We start from the raw sequence: 16,376 nt of genomic DNA on the forward strand, positions 1-16,376 counted from the left end.
TTCAGTAATTGTTGCATTGTCTGTATTACAATGTTAAAATTTAACTTTAATAGTTTTTTTTATTTGATATAACTTTTGCTTTAAGGCCTAAAGTCTGTCACTAGTGTTGGATTTTGAGTAGCTCGGATGATACATTTTACATGCTTTTTTGCATAAAGACTGGACTGCCAGATGTAGAAACACTGACATTTTCACTTTCAAATTAACAATAATAATACTATTTTTTTTAAAACCACATTGATTCTTTAAAAATGTGATTGTATCACTTACTTACAGATTTGGTTTCCACGGTAAATGACTAAGATATATATATTAATTACGGTGTTATCTGTTATTGAAAGATCAGTTTAATTAATATTATATCAATTACTACAAGGATCAGCATGTTAATATTATTAAAAATATGAAAGTAAAAAAAAAAAAGTAAAAAAAAAAGTAAAACAAATATATGAATACCTATATAAGCATATGTGCTTGAGTTCCAACAGGTAAGTTTTATACCTAGGTAAATTCACTTGTTGAAAATCAGACACTTTTTAGGAGTCGAAGGACTCCATAGTGCTGCCAATTCCAATATATGGTGCAGATGTTTGGGGATTTGAAAATAACACTTCAATTGAAAAAAAATCATTTATAGTTTTGTAAGAGACTGCTAAATCTTAGAAAAAGCACTGCTAACTACATGGTGTACGGAGAAACAGGAAGATATCCTATCCAGATTGAAATCAATTGTAAAATGATAATGTTTTCGGATAATCTAGTCACTTGTCATAAGCTCTCGGGCAAAATTTACAAAATCATGTACAAGTTACACAAAAATAACGCCATTAAGTTTAAATGGTTGCAAAATATTAAAGAATTACTAGGTAACTCGAGAATAAACTATGTATGGATATTTCAAAAAACATACACTGTAAGCAAGCCGCTACTGAAAAAATCCTTAAATCTAAGTTATGATGTCACAATATTGTCCAGACGGAATACCTATTCTATTTTTAAGAAAGATTTTGGCTTAGAAGAATATCTGAAACAGCTTGGGAAAAAAGATCGGGAAATAATGTCTAAATTCAGAACATCAAATTTGAAACTCCCTATCGGAACAGGAAGATGGACAGGTGTCCCAAGGGGAAATAGAATATGACCTCTCTGTAACATCGATGTTGGTGACGAATTCCATTATTTATTTGTTATAACAGTCAGATTACGGAACTGAGGCAAAAATATATACCAAAGTATTACTATAATTATCCGATGACCATGAAAATGAAAGGAACATTTCAAATTTGCAACACTGTTCTCCTTAAAAAAGTTTGTAGATTATTATGCTGTAAATCCTGTTATACAGAATAAGATGTTGTATTTGTATAAATGTGACCTCTTGTACCACACAAAAGTGTGGCTGAGTGAAATAAAAACTTGTGAAAATTTGTGAAAACTCTTAAGAAAAAGACCATAACCACTATCAAAACAAATTGCCCAACAGGTAAATTAAAAATGTATGCGTTCAGGTAATCAGCTGCAGAAACCTATGACACAATGCTAGCTTAATCTGTAATTTAACAAGAACTGTCATTATGCATGGGGTCCTTATTCACAACTTGGTTAAGTATAAAACAATGTGAAAGATGTGATTTCACTTACTTAGTTGATATTATGACCTAAAAAATATTGTTTTTTACCTCATCTACATAACAGCATGTCTGATGGATTATATTGATCACATGACAAGGAAATAAAACACAGTCACCCTCAAACACTTGAGTTTCCCTGGTCATATTTCCCTTGCTCAGAGCATATCTAGGAAAACTGGCAAGAATCACAACAACCGATTTCCAAGTAACTGAAGCAGATATAAGGCCAATGGGGCAGTAATCTTCTTTGTTGTGTTCTAATTCATGTTGATTGCTCTTTCGGTATGGAAATACATATTATTTTTGTTTACCCTAAATAAACATGACTTACATAGCAGCCAGGACCCACTTGTATAAAACATCTCAAAGTTAAGGAAAATTTCAAGCAATGTATTGTCTATGGGAAATCTTAGACTTGAGGAAATCTCAAGAGTTGAGATGTTTTATACAAGTGGCCCAGGAGCCATCAAACGCAACAGACACTATACAAACTGAGTGATAGTTAACCAAGTTACGAGTATCCACAGGGGCTGCGCTGGCCAAGTGGTTTAAAAGGTGTCTGACATTCTGTTACCACTAGCCCTCCACCATTGGGTCGCGGGTCCGAGGCCTATATGGGGCAGTTGCCAGGTACTGGCCGTAGGTCGGTGTTTTTTCTCTGGGAACTCCGGCTTTCCCTCCACCACCAAAATATGCTACGTCCTTAAATGACCATAGCTATTAAAAGGCCGTAAAACACAAACAAACCAAACCAAACAAAACAAGTATTTAAAAGGTCATTCTTGAAAAACACTGCATATGATTAAAACCCACTGCAAAACAATGAAAATAATGTAAAGAATCACAATAAATAAGATGGAGACAAATTCCAATATCTTTTACATTTTAATATTCACATTTTTCCATACTACAGTATACAAAATTCAGAAATTTCAGTCTCGACCAATATTATCTAATTTGTTTTTGTTCAAAACATATCTCATTCACACAGAAAATACTAACATTTTAAATCAGTTTTAGTGGGTTTTTTTCTTATTCTTAAACCTAAACGGAACTTCAGTAAGTTGGGATTTCTCGGTTCCAATAGTTTTCAATTTTGCTGCCAATGTTGGTGGAAGTTGATATATTTTGGGGCGGTTATAATTAACCTTGTGTACTCGATCAATTTTACAGAATTCCTCTTCATCTTCCTTGGATACAAGATGCCAATCCTGTTTCATGCCACTGTTTATCTGGACAAGTTTGTCAGATATATTTCCTCTATGCACTCTGTATCCTGTGACAGTGCCTCCTTTGAAGTTCTGAAATAAAAGAAAGTACAAAAATAATTTTCCTCCATCATTAACTTGATTAAGACTGAGTTACTTCCCTTTTAACAATTCATACCAAATCATGTATAGTTTCTTTGGTCAATCCTTAAAATCACAGTATTTACTCTAACTTGTGTTCTCTGCACACTTTGAATATATATATATTATATCAAGACAAAATGAAACTCATATGGTTAGCTATTTGAGTGATTTCAGGTCAAAAATTTGAAGAGGGACATCCAAATTCAAAGTCGGTCAATTTTGCCATCTCATTGCCACATGATTCCTTTGGTGCATTTACATCAAAGGATTAAACAAGTCTACTTGTATCATCCACAATGAGGCACGCTCCGAGCCTTCGATATTGTCATTACATATTGTACATGTTACCCTTGGAATTCAAGGATGACTTTGGTCCTCAGATTTCTTTGTTTGCTACATACATACAAGCTCTAGTGATCATTACCTACTTCTGATTTAAGCTTTTTCTACAGGATCGTTATTCCAAGGAGGACCCTCTTTCCACAGATACATGTCTATTTCATTTTGAGTTGTAAAACTGTTGCAATTTTTTTCAATAAAAATCCTAATTTGTCTGAATATAATCCATGCATACTTAATGATTTTTTTTTGCTTAGTTTTGCAGCTGAATACAGGCTGTTGTAAATATAGGTAAAAAAACCCCACTGATATACAATTTGCAGGTTGGGGAAAACCACCAACTTGCATATAATACGTAAACTCGCCTATTATACGCCAGTTGTAGTATGGATTTGTTATATAATTACTAAAATAACCCAAATCGCTTTAACAGTAACTTTTGCAAGATATTATTAAAAATCGCATTAATTTACGACAAGGTAAATAATATTTTGCTAAAAGATGTTTTAACTGAAAGTGTTGGCTAATTAGAAACTTGATGTAACTTTACCGGAAGTATTGCATCTATTTTTGGTACTTTCCCACATGCAAATAAAGTTTCTTTTTGCAATTGTATTATGTTTCATGACTGAATAAATGCGACTTGGACAAAGAATTTGAAAAAGTTAGATTAAAGTGATTTTGGCTATTTTTAGTAACAAATCCATAACCCTATTGGCATATAATAGGTGAGTTTGCGTATTATATGCAAGTTCGTGGTTTTCCCCAACCCGATTTGTGTGTTAACATTCATCACGGTAGCAGAACTGGACAGAACCATTGAGAAGAAATGAGAGGGTAATGGCCCTACTACTGAATTCGAACCACAGTCCAGCAGTTGCACTTAATATTTTCTCAATATGTAAAAGTCATTTAATAGTAAATTCTGTCTACATATTATCGCCAAATTTAAAGGAGCACATGCAAATTGTTTATAGTCAATAACACATTGTACCAAGTTTAACTGTTATGTTATCAAATCATTTCAAAATTATTTAGAATCATAGACATAACTGTTGTCACGCAATCGTAGATCTTTCAGATTTTTTTTTTTTTTTGTATTTTGTAGCAATATTTCAATTTTCCTGCCATCAAAAACGCTACACAACAATACGATTGGTTCATATATATATATATTACACTTTCTTACACAAGACTTCAATTTACAACATACCGGTTTAGAAAGATCCGGCTTTACGTCTTCCAAGGTGACATACGTTTTCTCTTTATAATTAGGATCAAACTTCATCCTACTTCTGTGCACAACACGACCTTTACATGACTTCAAATTGGCTGCAATCTCAAAAAGGGATTTTCCAGTGAAGTGGCTTTCACGGCCGACATATCGTATTACCTTCGCCATACTTTGTAAAGGATTTACGCATATAAATACGTGAAATCGGTGAAAGTATGAATAAATGGAATAACGTTTTCTCAAAACGTGCTGAAGGCAGCCATATTGAAAATTAGTAAAAGAAAAATCGACTACCGGTTACGGCTCCGTCCGGATTGTGAGCCTCTATTCTTCTATATTCGTTTCCCAAATAATGTAACGGGTATCATTGTTCAAATGTTAGCTTAAAAAATGTATGTAAAAAGTTTCTTGTTATCACAGCAACATATAGTAGGTCTAGTATATAGAAACAATTACATCTACTCACCTTCTTCAACAATTTTCAATTTTCAAACTCAACATCATAACAATCATCAATATCCTCATTATCGTTATCAAAACAACAATAAAATGTTATCATAATAATCAGTTATCATCATTATCATCATCAGCAGCAGCAGCAGCATCATCATAGATATGCTTATATAAAAACTTCTACATCTACAGCGTAATGACCAACTTCAACAATTTGAAGAATTATGTCAGAGGAGAGTTAAGATGGAAAGAGAAAAGTTTGTCGACAGATAGAATTAAATTTGTGTTTACAAAGTGATGGATGAGGTTTGTTTTAAAAGCGTTTGTTGTCGGGTTAGACACAATATCAGGAAGGAGTTTATTCCACTCGGAAATATAATACTTCGGGTAAAAATTTCCTTAGTAACACTGTAACTAACATAGATAAACAATAAAAGTTAATCGCACAGCAATATTTAAATGATGATTGCTTTCAGATGATGGTAAATCTGCATCGTGTGATATCCTTGACTTGTAGTCCGTCACTGTTGTCATTCTTGTCGTGAAGCCTCATTTGACGTCATCGAGTGTCATCACTACTGACCCACCTCCGGCTGGTGGGTCAGTAGTGGTGGCCAAACCACTACTCGTCTATGTCGGCTTCCACATCGGCTCTTCTCGTTTGTGCCATAGCCAGCACGATGCTCTCTCTGCAGCTTCTTCCAATCGTCTGATGGCGGTAGCTCTTGTCCTTCCAGTGAGTCATGTCGACTGCAGTGTCCTCCACACTGACTGTGCGGGGAACCCTCTACAGCCAACCTCCACTGGAAAGAGCCTTACTGTCCATCCTTTGCTCCTGCACTTTTCCATTAGCTCATCATACTTCGCGTTCTTTCTCTCGTGGATTTCCTCGCAGCCTTCCTCCCATGGAACGGTGAGCTCTATGGCGATGAGGTGTCTGGATTTCTCTAACCATATTACCATATCAGGCTTCAGCGTTGTTTCACAATTCCTGGAAACACAAGTTTCCTGTCAAGGTCAACCTTCATCTCTCATGTTTGCGCCCGAGTTGCTTCGAGGCTTAACTGTGGTTTTCTCCCATGGTTTCACAAACCTGATACCAGCCTGGTTTGTTCTTACACCTGTTTTTTCTTCCTTCTCTCCACTTCAAGGATATCTGCTAGGACTCGCAAGACGTTGTCGTGCCTCCATCGGTATCTACCCTGTCTTAGTGCTTCTTTGCATCCAGACAAGATATGAGCCATTGTTCCTCTTCCTCCTCATAGTTTGCAGCAAGGATCCTCAGTCAATCCCCATTTATGCAGGTTAAAAGGAGATGGTAGGGTGTCATACACTGATCGTAGCAGGAATGATGTCCGGAAGGGCTCCATCCTCTATACTTCCGCCCACGTCATCTTCTCCTCTTGGAGATTCCATCTGGTCCAATGAGGCTCCCTGTTTGCTGAGTTCCACAGATTCCACTCTCCTCTTTTCCTCCTCATTCCTTCTGATTTCTGTCTGCACCATTTGCCGTCTTTCTTGGGTAATTGCTTTCTCCCACTGCTGGAAATGAGAGAAGCCAATCCCTTGTCTTCCGACGCAGGTGTTCCCGATAGTATCCTTCAACTATACTCTCTGCTTCACCTGCATACAACTGCAGTGCTTGCTGACCACTTTCTCCCTGTTCTTGTCTGTATCCCTGCCTTGCTGATTTTCGCATCTTTGGAGTCCCTCAGAGTCATCATCAGCCTGTATTTTGCTATTTGAACTCTTCAACAATCGATTTGAATGGTATTTGTAGTTCTGACGAACAACTGTACAGCCTAACTGATGTGAAACTTGCTTGGGCCCCAAGCCACTTCTCTAACCCTTCTACTATTGAGGTTGGTATTTCATACAGCAGCAGCCATGTGCGCCTAACATGTCATGTTGGTATATCCATACATTTTACTTCCCCGGAAGTCCTGATTTGTGGATCTTTCTCATCCACTGGCGCACTTAACTTTGGACGTTCTTGTGGTTCTGGCTGTCACTGAGTATGTCATCAAATCGTTTCCCTAGGTACTTGATGGTGCTGCCAATGATTGAAGGTATCTTCTCTTCTTGGACTTTTAGTACAAACTGCCGGCTGAGTCTGCCATTCCTCATAATCATGCAAGGTGATTTCCGAGGTTTGAACTGCATCCGTGCCCATGTAACCACCTTCTCCAGCGCGGACAAGACCCATCTGGCCTGTACATTTGTGGTGGTATTGATTGTTAGGTCATACATGAAGCCTCTATTGGCTGGTTGATAGATGCCAGACTCCATTCTAGGTCCTCTAGTTTCTCCCTCTGCTGCCTTGAGAATGATATTCATTCCCATGATGAAGATTATTGGTGAAATGGTACACCCTGTACTGTAATTATTCCCTTTTCCATGTCTTGCCACGCCGTAGTGTTCTCCCCAACTGTAAACCGCAACTGTATCCCTCCAAAGTAGCTCATTATCATTTTCCGGATGTGCTCTGAGATATGATAATGGTTCAGGGCTGCCTCAATCAGTTTGTGTGGTACAGATCCGAAGGCGTTTGCAAGATCTAACCATACCACTGTCAGGTTACCTTTTTTCTTTGATCAGTTGACTGATGATGCTTGTGTGCTCTACGCATCCTTAACACCCGGGGAATCCTCCCTTCTGACTTGAGGTGTCGACGTAACTGTTATCCACCATGTAGGCTGTCATTTGATTGGCAGGTACCGAGAAGAAGATCTTTCCCTCGACACCCAGCAGCTACATGGTCCTAAACTGGTCGGCCGTCTTGGAGTCTTTCTCTTTTAGAAGCAAAGATTCGCTCTGCTTTCTTCCAGCACTTGGGTATGGTCCCTTTCTTCCATACTTTACAAATTAACTGCCACAGTCTTCTCAGCAGTCTTGGACATTTCCTGTAAACTATAATAAAATATAATATTTGTATTATAGATGTTTAAAATCCAAGAAAATAAGACTGATATAGTTTACATCCGAATAAATGTATACATGATATATTAATATTGAATTATGGACGAAGGCTTGGAGGGAGCGAAAAATGTATCCGAACTACTCGTTCGTTTACAGTATCAGTCACTGAATTAAAGGGTTATGAGGTAACCGCGCTGTCTTTTTGTGCGTGCATATCGCCAATGACGCGATCGGTATTGTCGGAACCTGATTGGTTGATGGTGATTTAAAAGTCCTGGTTTCAAAGATCGGAATTCCTGGAATTTCAAGAAAGTTGTTGACTTGGATAACTCCAAAGCTTTGGATAGAGAAAGCAACCTGTTCAAGCGGCATTTAAATTAAGCCATCTTAATTCGCCACAATGCACCAGTTCAGAATCGAGATGAGTGGGCTCAAAGACTCTCGCACAGCTATGACACGGTTTTAAACAAAATGTACATAGTAGATTTGTCAATTTGATCGACATTTCGTGCATGTATAGTAATTAAGTGTACATGATACATGTACGTTTAGAGCGTAGACGAATCGACGGCGATTTGATTGCCAACTCGTACATATTTTCAAGTTAAACCTTTGTAGACATATGCTTTATATATAAAAACCTGTATAGTTTACAAACCGTCATTGTTCGAAAAAACGGAAGAAATTGTTAGTTAGTTTGTTTATTTATTGTTTGAGTGCCTGTGGTTTTAAGTCCGCTTCAATTTCAATTTTTTTAATGCCTAATGGTTGTAATAAGGTCGGAAGGGATGGTTTCAACACACATATTGATTCAAGATCAACTCAGCGCTTATATGGGAAATGGAGAGTCAAACGCCAAATGGACAAGTAAACGTGACGTCACAACGCATTCATTTAATTTCTGTTTAATATTATTTTCGTTTGATATATAGATCTAAAGAATTGGCATGCCACAAAGATATACTAATGCATAAAAAAATAAAGCAGAAGATATTTCTATGCCGAAACATTTCTTATTCAATCGCCTTTCTTTTTTTAAGGTCATAAATATGTGACAAACGGCAAATATGTTCGCGTTGGCATGGGAACTGTAAAGAACAGACAGTAGTGTTTAAAATGAAAAGACTGAAATGGCCTTACGGTGTCAGTTAGTACCTATAACATATACTTAGACAGAATATATACAGTATGTCATTGGTGTCATTGCTTTATTTCTGTTAGCGCTGTAACATGGTGCTAATAAAATGTCCTTACATTGTGCCGTGGACCAGTATTCGACTTTATAGCCGTGTCTCCTGCAGAAGTGGCATATATACATGAACAAGCTATACGCGTTCCGCTGTACTGTTAAATTGAAATTGTAGGTCAGGAATTTGTAGTGTTTGGCCGATTTAATTTAAGTGTGTACCAAATCAACAATTTCGATCTATTATAGTAAATAAAACAACCTGTGCTGTGTGTCTTCGGGCTTTACCGGGTAGGTCGACATTCCAAAGAGATCGCTCAGCTCCAAATAACACTTGATCATAATTATGCGAGCTTCGTCTGATCTCTCCTCTGGGGTTTCACGTGTTGTTTTTTGAAGACCATGACAGGCAATGAACGTTAAGTATTTTGACAATTTATGTAATTATCTAACATACATTGTACGATTTCACGTGGTCTTATTACATACACAAACATTACCGTATTAGCCCATAGCCAAATGTATTACCATTCTCTAATGTCTTTTTTTTTTTATCTTAAGTACATACCTTTAGATATATTGTATACATTAAAGCTTACTGTGTATCACAGGTAAAAAACTGAAGAATGTCATGAAATAGTCCACGTAATTAACACTGTAATTAAAGTGATATGCTTGAGTTTGACTTATTAACCCCAGGGACAGTAGCTAGACGGTCCACGCGCCATATGTTTTTTCGTATAGTATGTAATATACTTTTTGAAGTAACTGTCAAAAGTTAGGTCAGTGAAAGTTCAATGAAAGACTTGTATGATAATATATCTCTGATTTTGGCCAGTATATAGGCCCAATGCGGTTGTTGGTTTTTACCATTATTATTTATTTGTTTATTTATTTATTTAATTCACCGAATTTTAAGGTAAATTGTACTGGCTCTGATAAAGACAGTGGTATAAGGAGGGGACCATATGATCTATATCAAGTATATTGATAACTTTACACTATTTTCTACAAGTAGTAAATTACATGTTAACGCCAAAATGCATACAGAATATATATAATTATATTACACTATTTTATACCATATGATTATGTGTCCTCTGTAGTGACAGTCACTGGTACGTTATGCAAATATGGTATAAATTCGCGATGAGCGTAAATATGCATCATGACATTTTCATGTTTTTTCTCTATTTTTGACGAAGCATGTCAAGTCAGGTAATTTTATGACGCATGCAATTAACATTAAACTAAAATTCGTTTTTATTACATATGAAAATTGTTATTTATCTGGGGCTTTGCAAGGCTAGCGTGTCGGATGACAGGTAAGAGTTTAACTTCCTGGAAGCAGCAAAGGTAATCAATGAAGATGTGGGCCAAGAGGGATAAAAAAAAAGATATAGGGCATGGAAACCACTGTATACATGTATCAACACGGACGTATCTAATATAGCTCCCTGGTATCGCTTAAGTGTCCTGTTAAGATATATATGCAAATTTTATTTCGATAACAGGAAGAAAGGAACACGTTTGTGTATTATAAAATGTATAGCATGTGTGAGGGGGCGATGTACAATGTTATGACATCTGTGTAGTGTGTAAGGTATCTGTGTAGTGTGTAAGGTATCTGTGTAGTGTGTAAGGTAGCTGTTTAGTGTGTAGGGTAGCTATGTAGTGTGTAAGGTAACTGTGTAGTGTGTAATGTAGCTGTGTAGTGTGTAAGGTAACTGTGTAGTGTGTAAAGTATCTGTGTAGTGTGAAATGTATCTGTGTAATATGTAATGTAGCTGTTTAATGTTATGGCATCTGTGTAGTGTGTAAGGTAGCTGTGTAGTGTGTAAGGTATATGTGTAGTGTGTAAGGTATCTGGGTAGTGTGTAAGGTTGCTGTGTAGTGTGTAAGGTAACTGTATTGTGTGTAAGGTATCTATGCAGTGTGTAACGTAGCTGTGTAGTGTGTAAGTTATCTGTGTAGTGTGTAAGGTATATGTGTAGTTTGTAAGGTAGCTGTGCAGTGTGTAAGGTATCTGTGTAGTGTGTAAGGTATATGTGTAGTTTGTAAGGTATATGTGTAGTGTGTAAGGTAGCTGTGTAGTGTGAAAGGTACCAGTTTAGTGTGTAAGTTATCTGTGTAGTGTGCAATGTATCTGTGTAGTGTGTAATGTAATTGTGTAGTGTGTAAGGTATCTGTGTAGTGTGTAAGGTATATGTGTAGTGTTTTATGTATTTGTGTAATGCATAAGGTGGCTGTGTAGTGTGTAATGTAGCTGTGTAGTTTGCAAGGTATCTGTGTAGTGTGTTACGTAACTGTGTAGTGTGTAAGGTAGCTGTTCAGTGAGTAAGGTAACTGTGTAGTGTGTAAGGTAACTGTGTAGTTTGTAAGGTAACTGTGTAGTGTGTAAGGTAGCTGTTTAGTGTGTAAGTTATATGTGTAGTGTGTAAGGTAGCTGTGTAGTGTGTGAGTTATCTGTGGAATGTGTAAGCTATATGTGTAGTGTGTAAGGTATCTGTGTAGTGTGTAAGGTAGCTGTGTAGTGTGTAAGGTAGCTGTGTAGTGTGTAGGTATCTGTGTAGTGTGTAAGGTAGCTGTGAAGTGTGTAAGTTATCTGTGTAATGTGTAAGGTATATGTGTAGTTTGTAAGGTAGCTGTGCAATGTGTAAGGTATCTGTGTAGTGTTAGGTATATGTGTAGTGTGTAAGGGTTCTGTGCAGTGTGTATGGTAGCTGTGTAGTGTGTAAGGTAGCTGTGTTGTGTGTTGGTATCTGTGTAGTGTGTAAGGTAGCTTTGTGTAGTGTATATGTGTAGTTTGTAAGGTATATGTGTAGTGTGTAAGGTAGTTGTGTAGTGTGTAAGGTAGCTGTTAAGTGTGTTATGTAGCTGTGTAGTGTGTAAGGTATCTGTGTAGTGTTAGGTATATGTGTAGTGTGTAAGGGTTCTGTGCAGTGTGTGTGGTAGCTGTGTAGTGTGTAAGGTAGCTGTGTAGTGTGTTGGTATCTGTGTAGTGTGTAAGGTAGCTTTGTGTAGTGTGTAAGTTATCTGTGTTGTGTGTAAGGTATATGTATAGTGTGTAAGGTATCTGTGTAGTGTATATGTGTAGTTTGTAAGGTATATGTGTAGTGTGTCAGGTAGTTGTGTAGTGTGTAAGGTAGCTGTTAAGTGTGTTATGTAGCTGTGTAGTGTGTAATGTAGCTGTGTAGTGTGCAAGGTAGCTGTGTAGTGTGTAAGGTATCTGTGTAGTGTGTAAGGTATATGTGTAATGTGTAAGGTAGCTATGTAGTGTGTAAGGTAGCTGTTTAATGTGTTATGTAGCTGTTTAGTGTGTAAATTATCTGTTCAGTTTGTAAGGTATCTGTGTAGTGTGTAAGGTATCTGTGTAATGTTTTATGTACCTGTGTAATGCATAAGATGGCTCTGTAGTGTGTAATGTAGCTGTGTAGTGTGCAAGGTAACTGTGTAGTGTGTAAGGTAGCTGTGCAGTGTGTAAGGTATCTGTGTAGTGTGTAAGGTATGTGTGTAATGTGTAAGGTAGCTATGTAGTGTGTAAGGTAGCTGTTTAATGTGTTATGTAGCTGTTAAGTGTGTAAATTATCTGTTCAGTTTGTATGGTATCTGTGTAGTGTGTAAGGTATCTGTGGAGTGTGTAACTGTGTAGTGTGTAAGGTAACTGTGTGTAAGGTATCTGTGTAGTGTGTAAGGTAACGGTGTAGTATGTAATGTAACTGTTTAGTGTGTAAGGTAACTGTGTAGTGTGTGAGGTATCTGTGTAGTGTGTAAGGTATAGTAGTGTGTAAGGTAACTGTGTAGTCTGTAAGGTAACTGTGTAGTGTGTAATTAAATGTGTAGTGTGTAAGGTAACTGTGTTGTATGTAAGGTAACTGTGTAGTGTGTTAGGTAACTGTGTACTATGTAAGGTAACTGTGTAGTGTGTTAGTTAACTGTGTATTATGTAATGTAACTGTTTAGTGTGTTAGGTAACTGTGTAGTGTGTAATGTATATGTGTAGTGTGTAATGTATTTGCGTAGTGTGTAAGGTAAAGTATCTGTGTAGTGTGTAAGGTAACGGTGTAGTATGTAATGTAACTGTTTAGTGTGTAAGGTAACTGTGTAGTGTGTAGGGGAACTGTGTAGTGTGTAAGGTATCTGTTTAGTGTGTAAGGTAACTGTGTAGTGTGTGAGGTATCTGTGTAGTGTGTAAGGTAAGTGTGTAGTGTGTTAGTTAACTGTGTAGTATGTAACGTAACTGTTTAGTGTGTAAGGTAACTGTGTAGTGTGTGAGGTATCTGTGTAGTGTGTACGGTAACTGTGTAGTGTGTAAGGTATATGTGTAGTCTGTAAGGTAGATGTGTAGTGTGTAAGGTAGCTGTTCAGTGAGTAAATATGTGTAGTGTGTAAGGTAGCTGTGTAGTGTGCAAGGTAACAGTGTAGTGTGTAAGGTAACTGTGTAGTGTGTAGGGGAACTGTGTAGTGTGTAAGGTAACTGTGTAATGTGTAAGGTAGCTGTGTAGTGTGTACGGTAGCTGTTTTGTGTGTTATGAAGCTGTGTAGTGTGTAATGTAGCTGTGGGGGGTAACTGTGTAGTGTGTAAGGTATCTGTTTAGTGTGTAAGGTAACTGTGTAGTGTGTGAGGTATCTGTGTAGTGTGTAAGGTATATGTGTAATGTGTAAGGTAGCTATGTAGTGTGTAAGGGAGCTGTTTAATGTGTTATGTAGCTGTTAAGTGTGTAAATTATCTGTTCAGTTTGTATGGTATCTGTGTAGTGTGTGTAAGGTATCTGTGTAGTGTGTAAGGTATAGTAGTGTGTAAGGTAACTGTGTAGTGTGTGAGGTATCTGTGTAGTGTGTACGGTAACTGTGTAGTGTGTAAGGTATATGTGTAATGTGTAAGGTAGCTATGTAGTGTGTAAGGGAGCTGTTTAATGTGTTATGTAGCTGTTAAGTCTGTAAATTATCTGTTCAGTTTGTATGGTATCTGTGTAGTGTGTAAGGTATAGTAGTGTGTAAGGTAACTGTGTAGTGTGTGAGGTATCTGTGTAGTGTGTACGGTAACTGTGTAGTGTGTAAGGTATATATATGTGCAGTGTTTAATGTATCTGTGTAATGCATAAGGTGGTTGTGTAGTGTGTAATGTAGCTTTGTAGTGTGCAAGGCATCTGTGTAGTGTGTAAGGTAACTGTGTAGTGTGTAATGTAAATGTGTAGTGTGTAAGGTATCTGTGTAATGTTTTATGTACCTGTGTAATGCATAAGATTGCTCTGTAGTGTGTAATGTAGCTGTGTAGTGTGCAAGGTAACAGTGTAGTGTGTAAGGTAACTGTGTAGTGTGTAGGGGAACTGTGTAGTGTGTAAGGTATCTGTTTAGTGTGTAAGGTAACTGTGTAGTGTGTTAGGTAACTGTGTACTATGTAAGGTAACTGTGTAGTGTGTTAGGTATCTGTGTAGTGTGTAAGGTAAGTGTGTAGTGTGTTAGCTAACTGTGTAGTATGTAATGTAACTGTTTAGTGTGTAAGGTAACTTTGTAGTGTGTAAGGTATCTGTGTAGTATGTAAGGTAACTGTGTAGTGTGTAAGGTATCTGTGTAGTGTGTAAGGTAACTGTGTAGTGTGTAAGGTATATGTGTAGTGTGTTAGGTAACTGTGTAGTATGTAAGGTAACTGTGTAGTGTGTTAGTTAACTGTGTAGTATGTAATGTAACTGTTTAGTGTGTTAGGTAACTGTGTAGTGTGTAAGGTATCTGGGCAGTGTGGAAGGTAACTGTGTAGTGTGTAAGGTATCTGGGCAGTGTGGAAGGTAACTGTGTAGTGTGTAAGGTATCTGGGCAGTGTGGAAGGTAACTGTGTAGTGTGTAAGGTATCTGTTTAGTGTGTAAGGTAACTGTGTAGTGTGTAAGGTAACTGTGAAGTATGTAAGGTAACTGTGTAGTGTGTTAGGTAACTGTGTAGTGTGGAATGTAACTGTGTAGTTTGTTAGGTAACTGTGTAGTGTGTAAGTTAACTGTGTAGTGTGTATTGTAGCTGTGTAGTATGTAATGTAACTGTTTAGTGTGTAAGGTAACGTTGTAGTGTGTAAGGTAACTGTGTAGTGTGTAATGTATATGTGTAGTGTGTAATGTATTTGTGTAGTGTGTAAGGTAACTGTGTAGTGTGTGAGGTATCTGTGTAGTGTGTAAGGTAAGTGTGTAGTGTGTTAGTTAACTGTGTAGTATGTAATGTAACTGTTTAGTGTGTAAGGTAACTTTGTAGTGTGTAAGGTAACTGTGTAGTGTGTATGGTAACTGTGTAGTGTGTAAGGTATCTGTGTAGTTTGTAAGGTAACTGTGTAGTGTGTAAGGTATATGTGTAGTGTGTTAGGTAACTGTGTAGTATGTAAGGTAACTGTGTAGTGTGTTAGGTAACTGTGTAGTGTGTAAGGTGGCTGTGTAGTGTGTAAGGTAACTGTGTAGCGTGCAAGGTAACTGTGTAGTGTGTAAGGTAACTGTGAAGTATGTAAGGTAACTGTGTAGTGTGTTAGGTAACTGTGTAGTATGTAATGTAACTGTTTAGTGTGTTAGGTAACTGTGTAGTGTGTAAGGTATCTGTGTAGTGTGTAAGGTAACTGTGTAGTGTGTAATGTATATGTGTAGTGTGTAATGTATTTGCGTAGTGTGTAAGGTAAATATGTAGTGCATAAGGTATCCGTGTAGTGTGTCAGGTAACTGTGTAGTGTGTTAGGTAACTGTGTAGTGTGTAAGGTAACTGTGTAGTGTGTTAGGTAACTGTGTAGTGTGTAAGGTATCTGGGTAGTGTGTAAGGTAACTGTGTAGTGTGTAAGGTAACTTTGTAGTGTGTAATGTATATGTGTAGTGTGTAATGTATTTGCGTAGTGTGTAAGGTAAATATGTAGTGCATAAGGTATCTGTGTAGTGTGTAAGGTAACTGTGTAGTGTGTTAGGTAACTGTGTAGTATGTAAGGTAACTGTGTAGTGTGTTAGGTAACTGTGTAGTGTGTAAGGTGGCTGTGTAGTGTGTAAGGTAACTGTGTAGCGTGCAAGGTAACTGTGTAGTGTGTAAGGTAACTGTGTAGTGGGTAAGGTAACTGTGTAGCGTGTTAGGTAACTGTGTAGTATGTAAGGTAACTGTGTAGTGTGTTAGGTAACTGTGTAGTGTGTAAGGTAACTGTGTAGTGTGTAAGGTAACTGTGTAGTGGGTAAGGTATCTGTGTAGTGTGTAAGGTAACTGAGTAGTGTGTTAGGTAACTGTGTAGTATGTAAGGTAACTGTGTAGTGTG

At 37.4% G+C, this 16,376-nt stretch overlaps 1 protein-coding gene across 1 annotated transcript; it reads right to left on the reverse strand.

The window, feature by feature from the left end:
• Positions 1 to 2,481: 2,481 nt before the first annotated feature.
• On the reverse strand, positions 2,482 to 4,839 carry LOC110451245. The gene is made up of 2 exons (XM_021499163.1): positions 4,536 to 4,839; positions 2,482 to 2,932 (listed from the first exon to the last, which is right to left on the reverse strand). The coding sequence occupies exons 1-2, from the start codon at positions 4,722 to 4,724 to the stop codon at positions 2,648 to 2,650; spliced, it is 474 nt and encodes a 157-aa protein (XP_021354838.1). The 5' UTR covers positions 4,725 to 4,839; the 3' UTR covers positions 2,482 to 2,647.
• Positions 4,840 to 16,376: the final 11,537 nt, after the last annotated feature.

Source organism: Mizuhopecten yessoensis, unplaced genomic scaffold (genome assembly GCF_002113885.1).
Source record: "Mizuhopecten yessoensis strain PY_sf001 unplaced genomic scaffold, ASM211388v2 scaffold5877, whole genome shotgun sequence".
Classification (NCBI taxonomy): domain Eukaryota; kingdom Metazoa; phylum Mollusca; class Bivalvia; order Pectinida; family Pectinidae; genus Mizuhopecten; species Mizuhopecten yessoensis.

Coding starts and splice junctions, on each gene's coding strand:
- LOC110451245 (XM_021499163.1), bottom strand. CDS start 4,724: ATGGCGAAGGTAATACGATATGTCGGCCGTGAAAGCCACTTCACTGGA. Junction 2,933..4,535: donor AGCCGGATCTTTCTAAACCG/GTATGTTGTAAA, acceptor CTTTTATTTCAG/AACTTCAAAGGAGGCACTGT.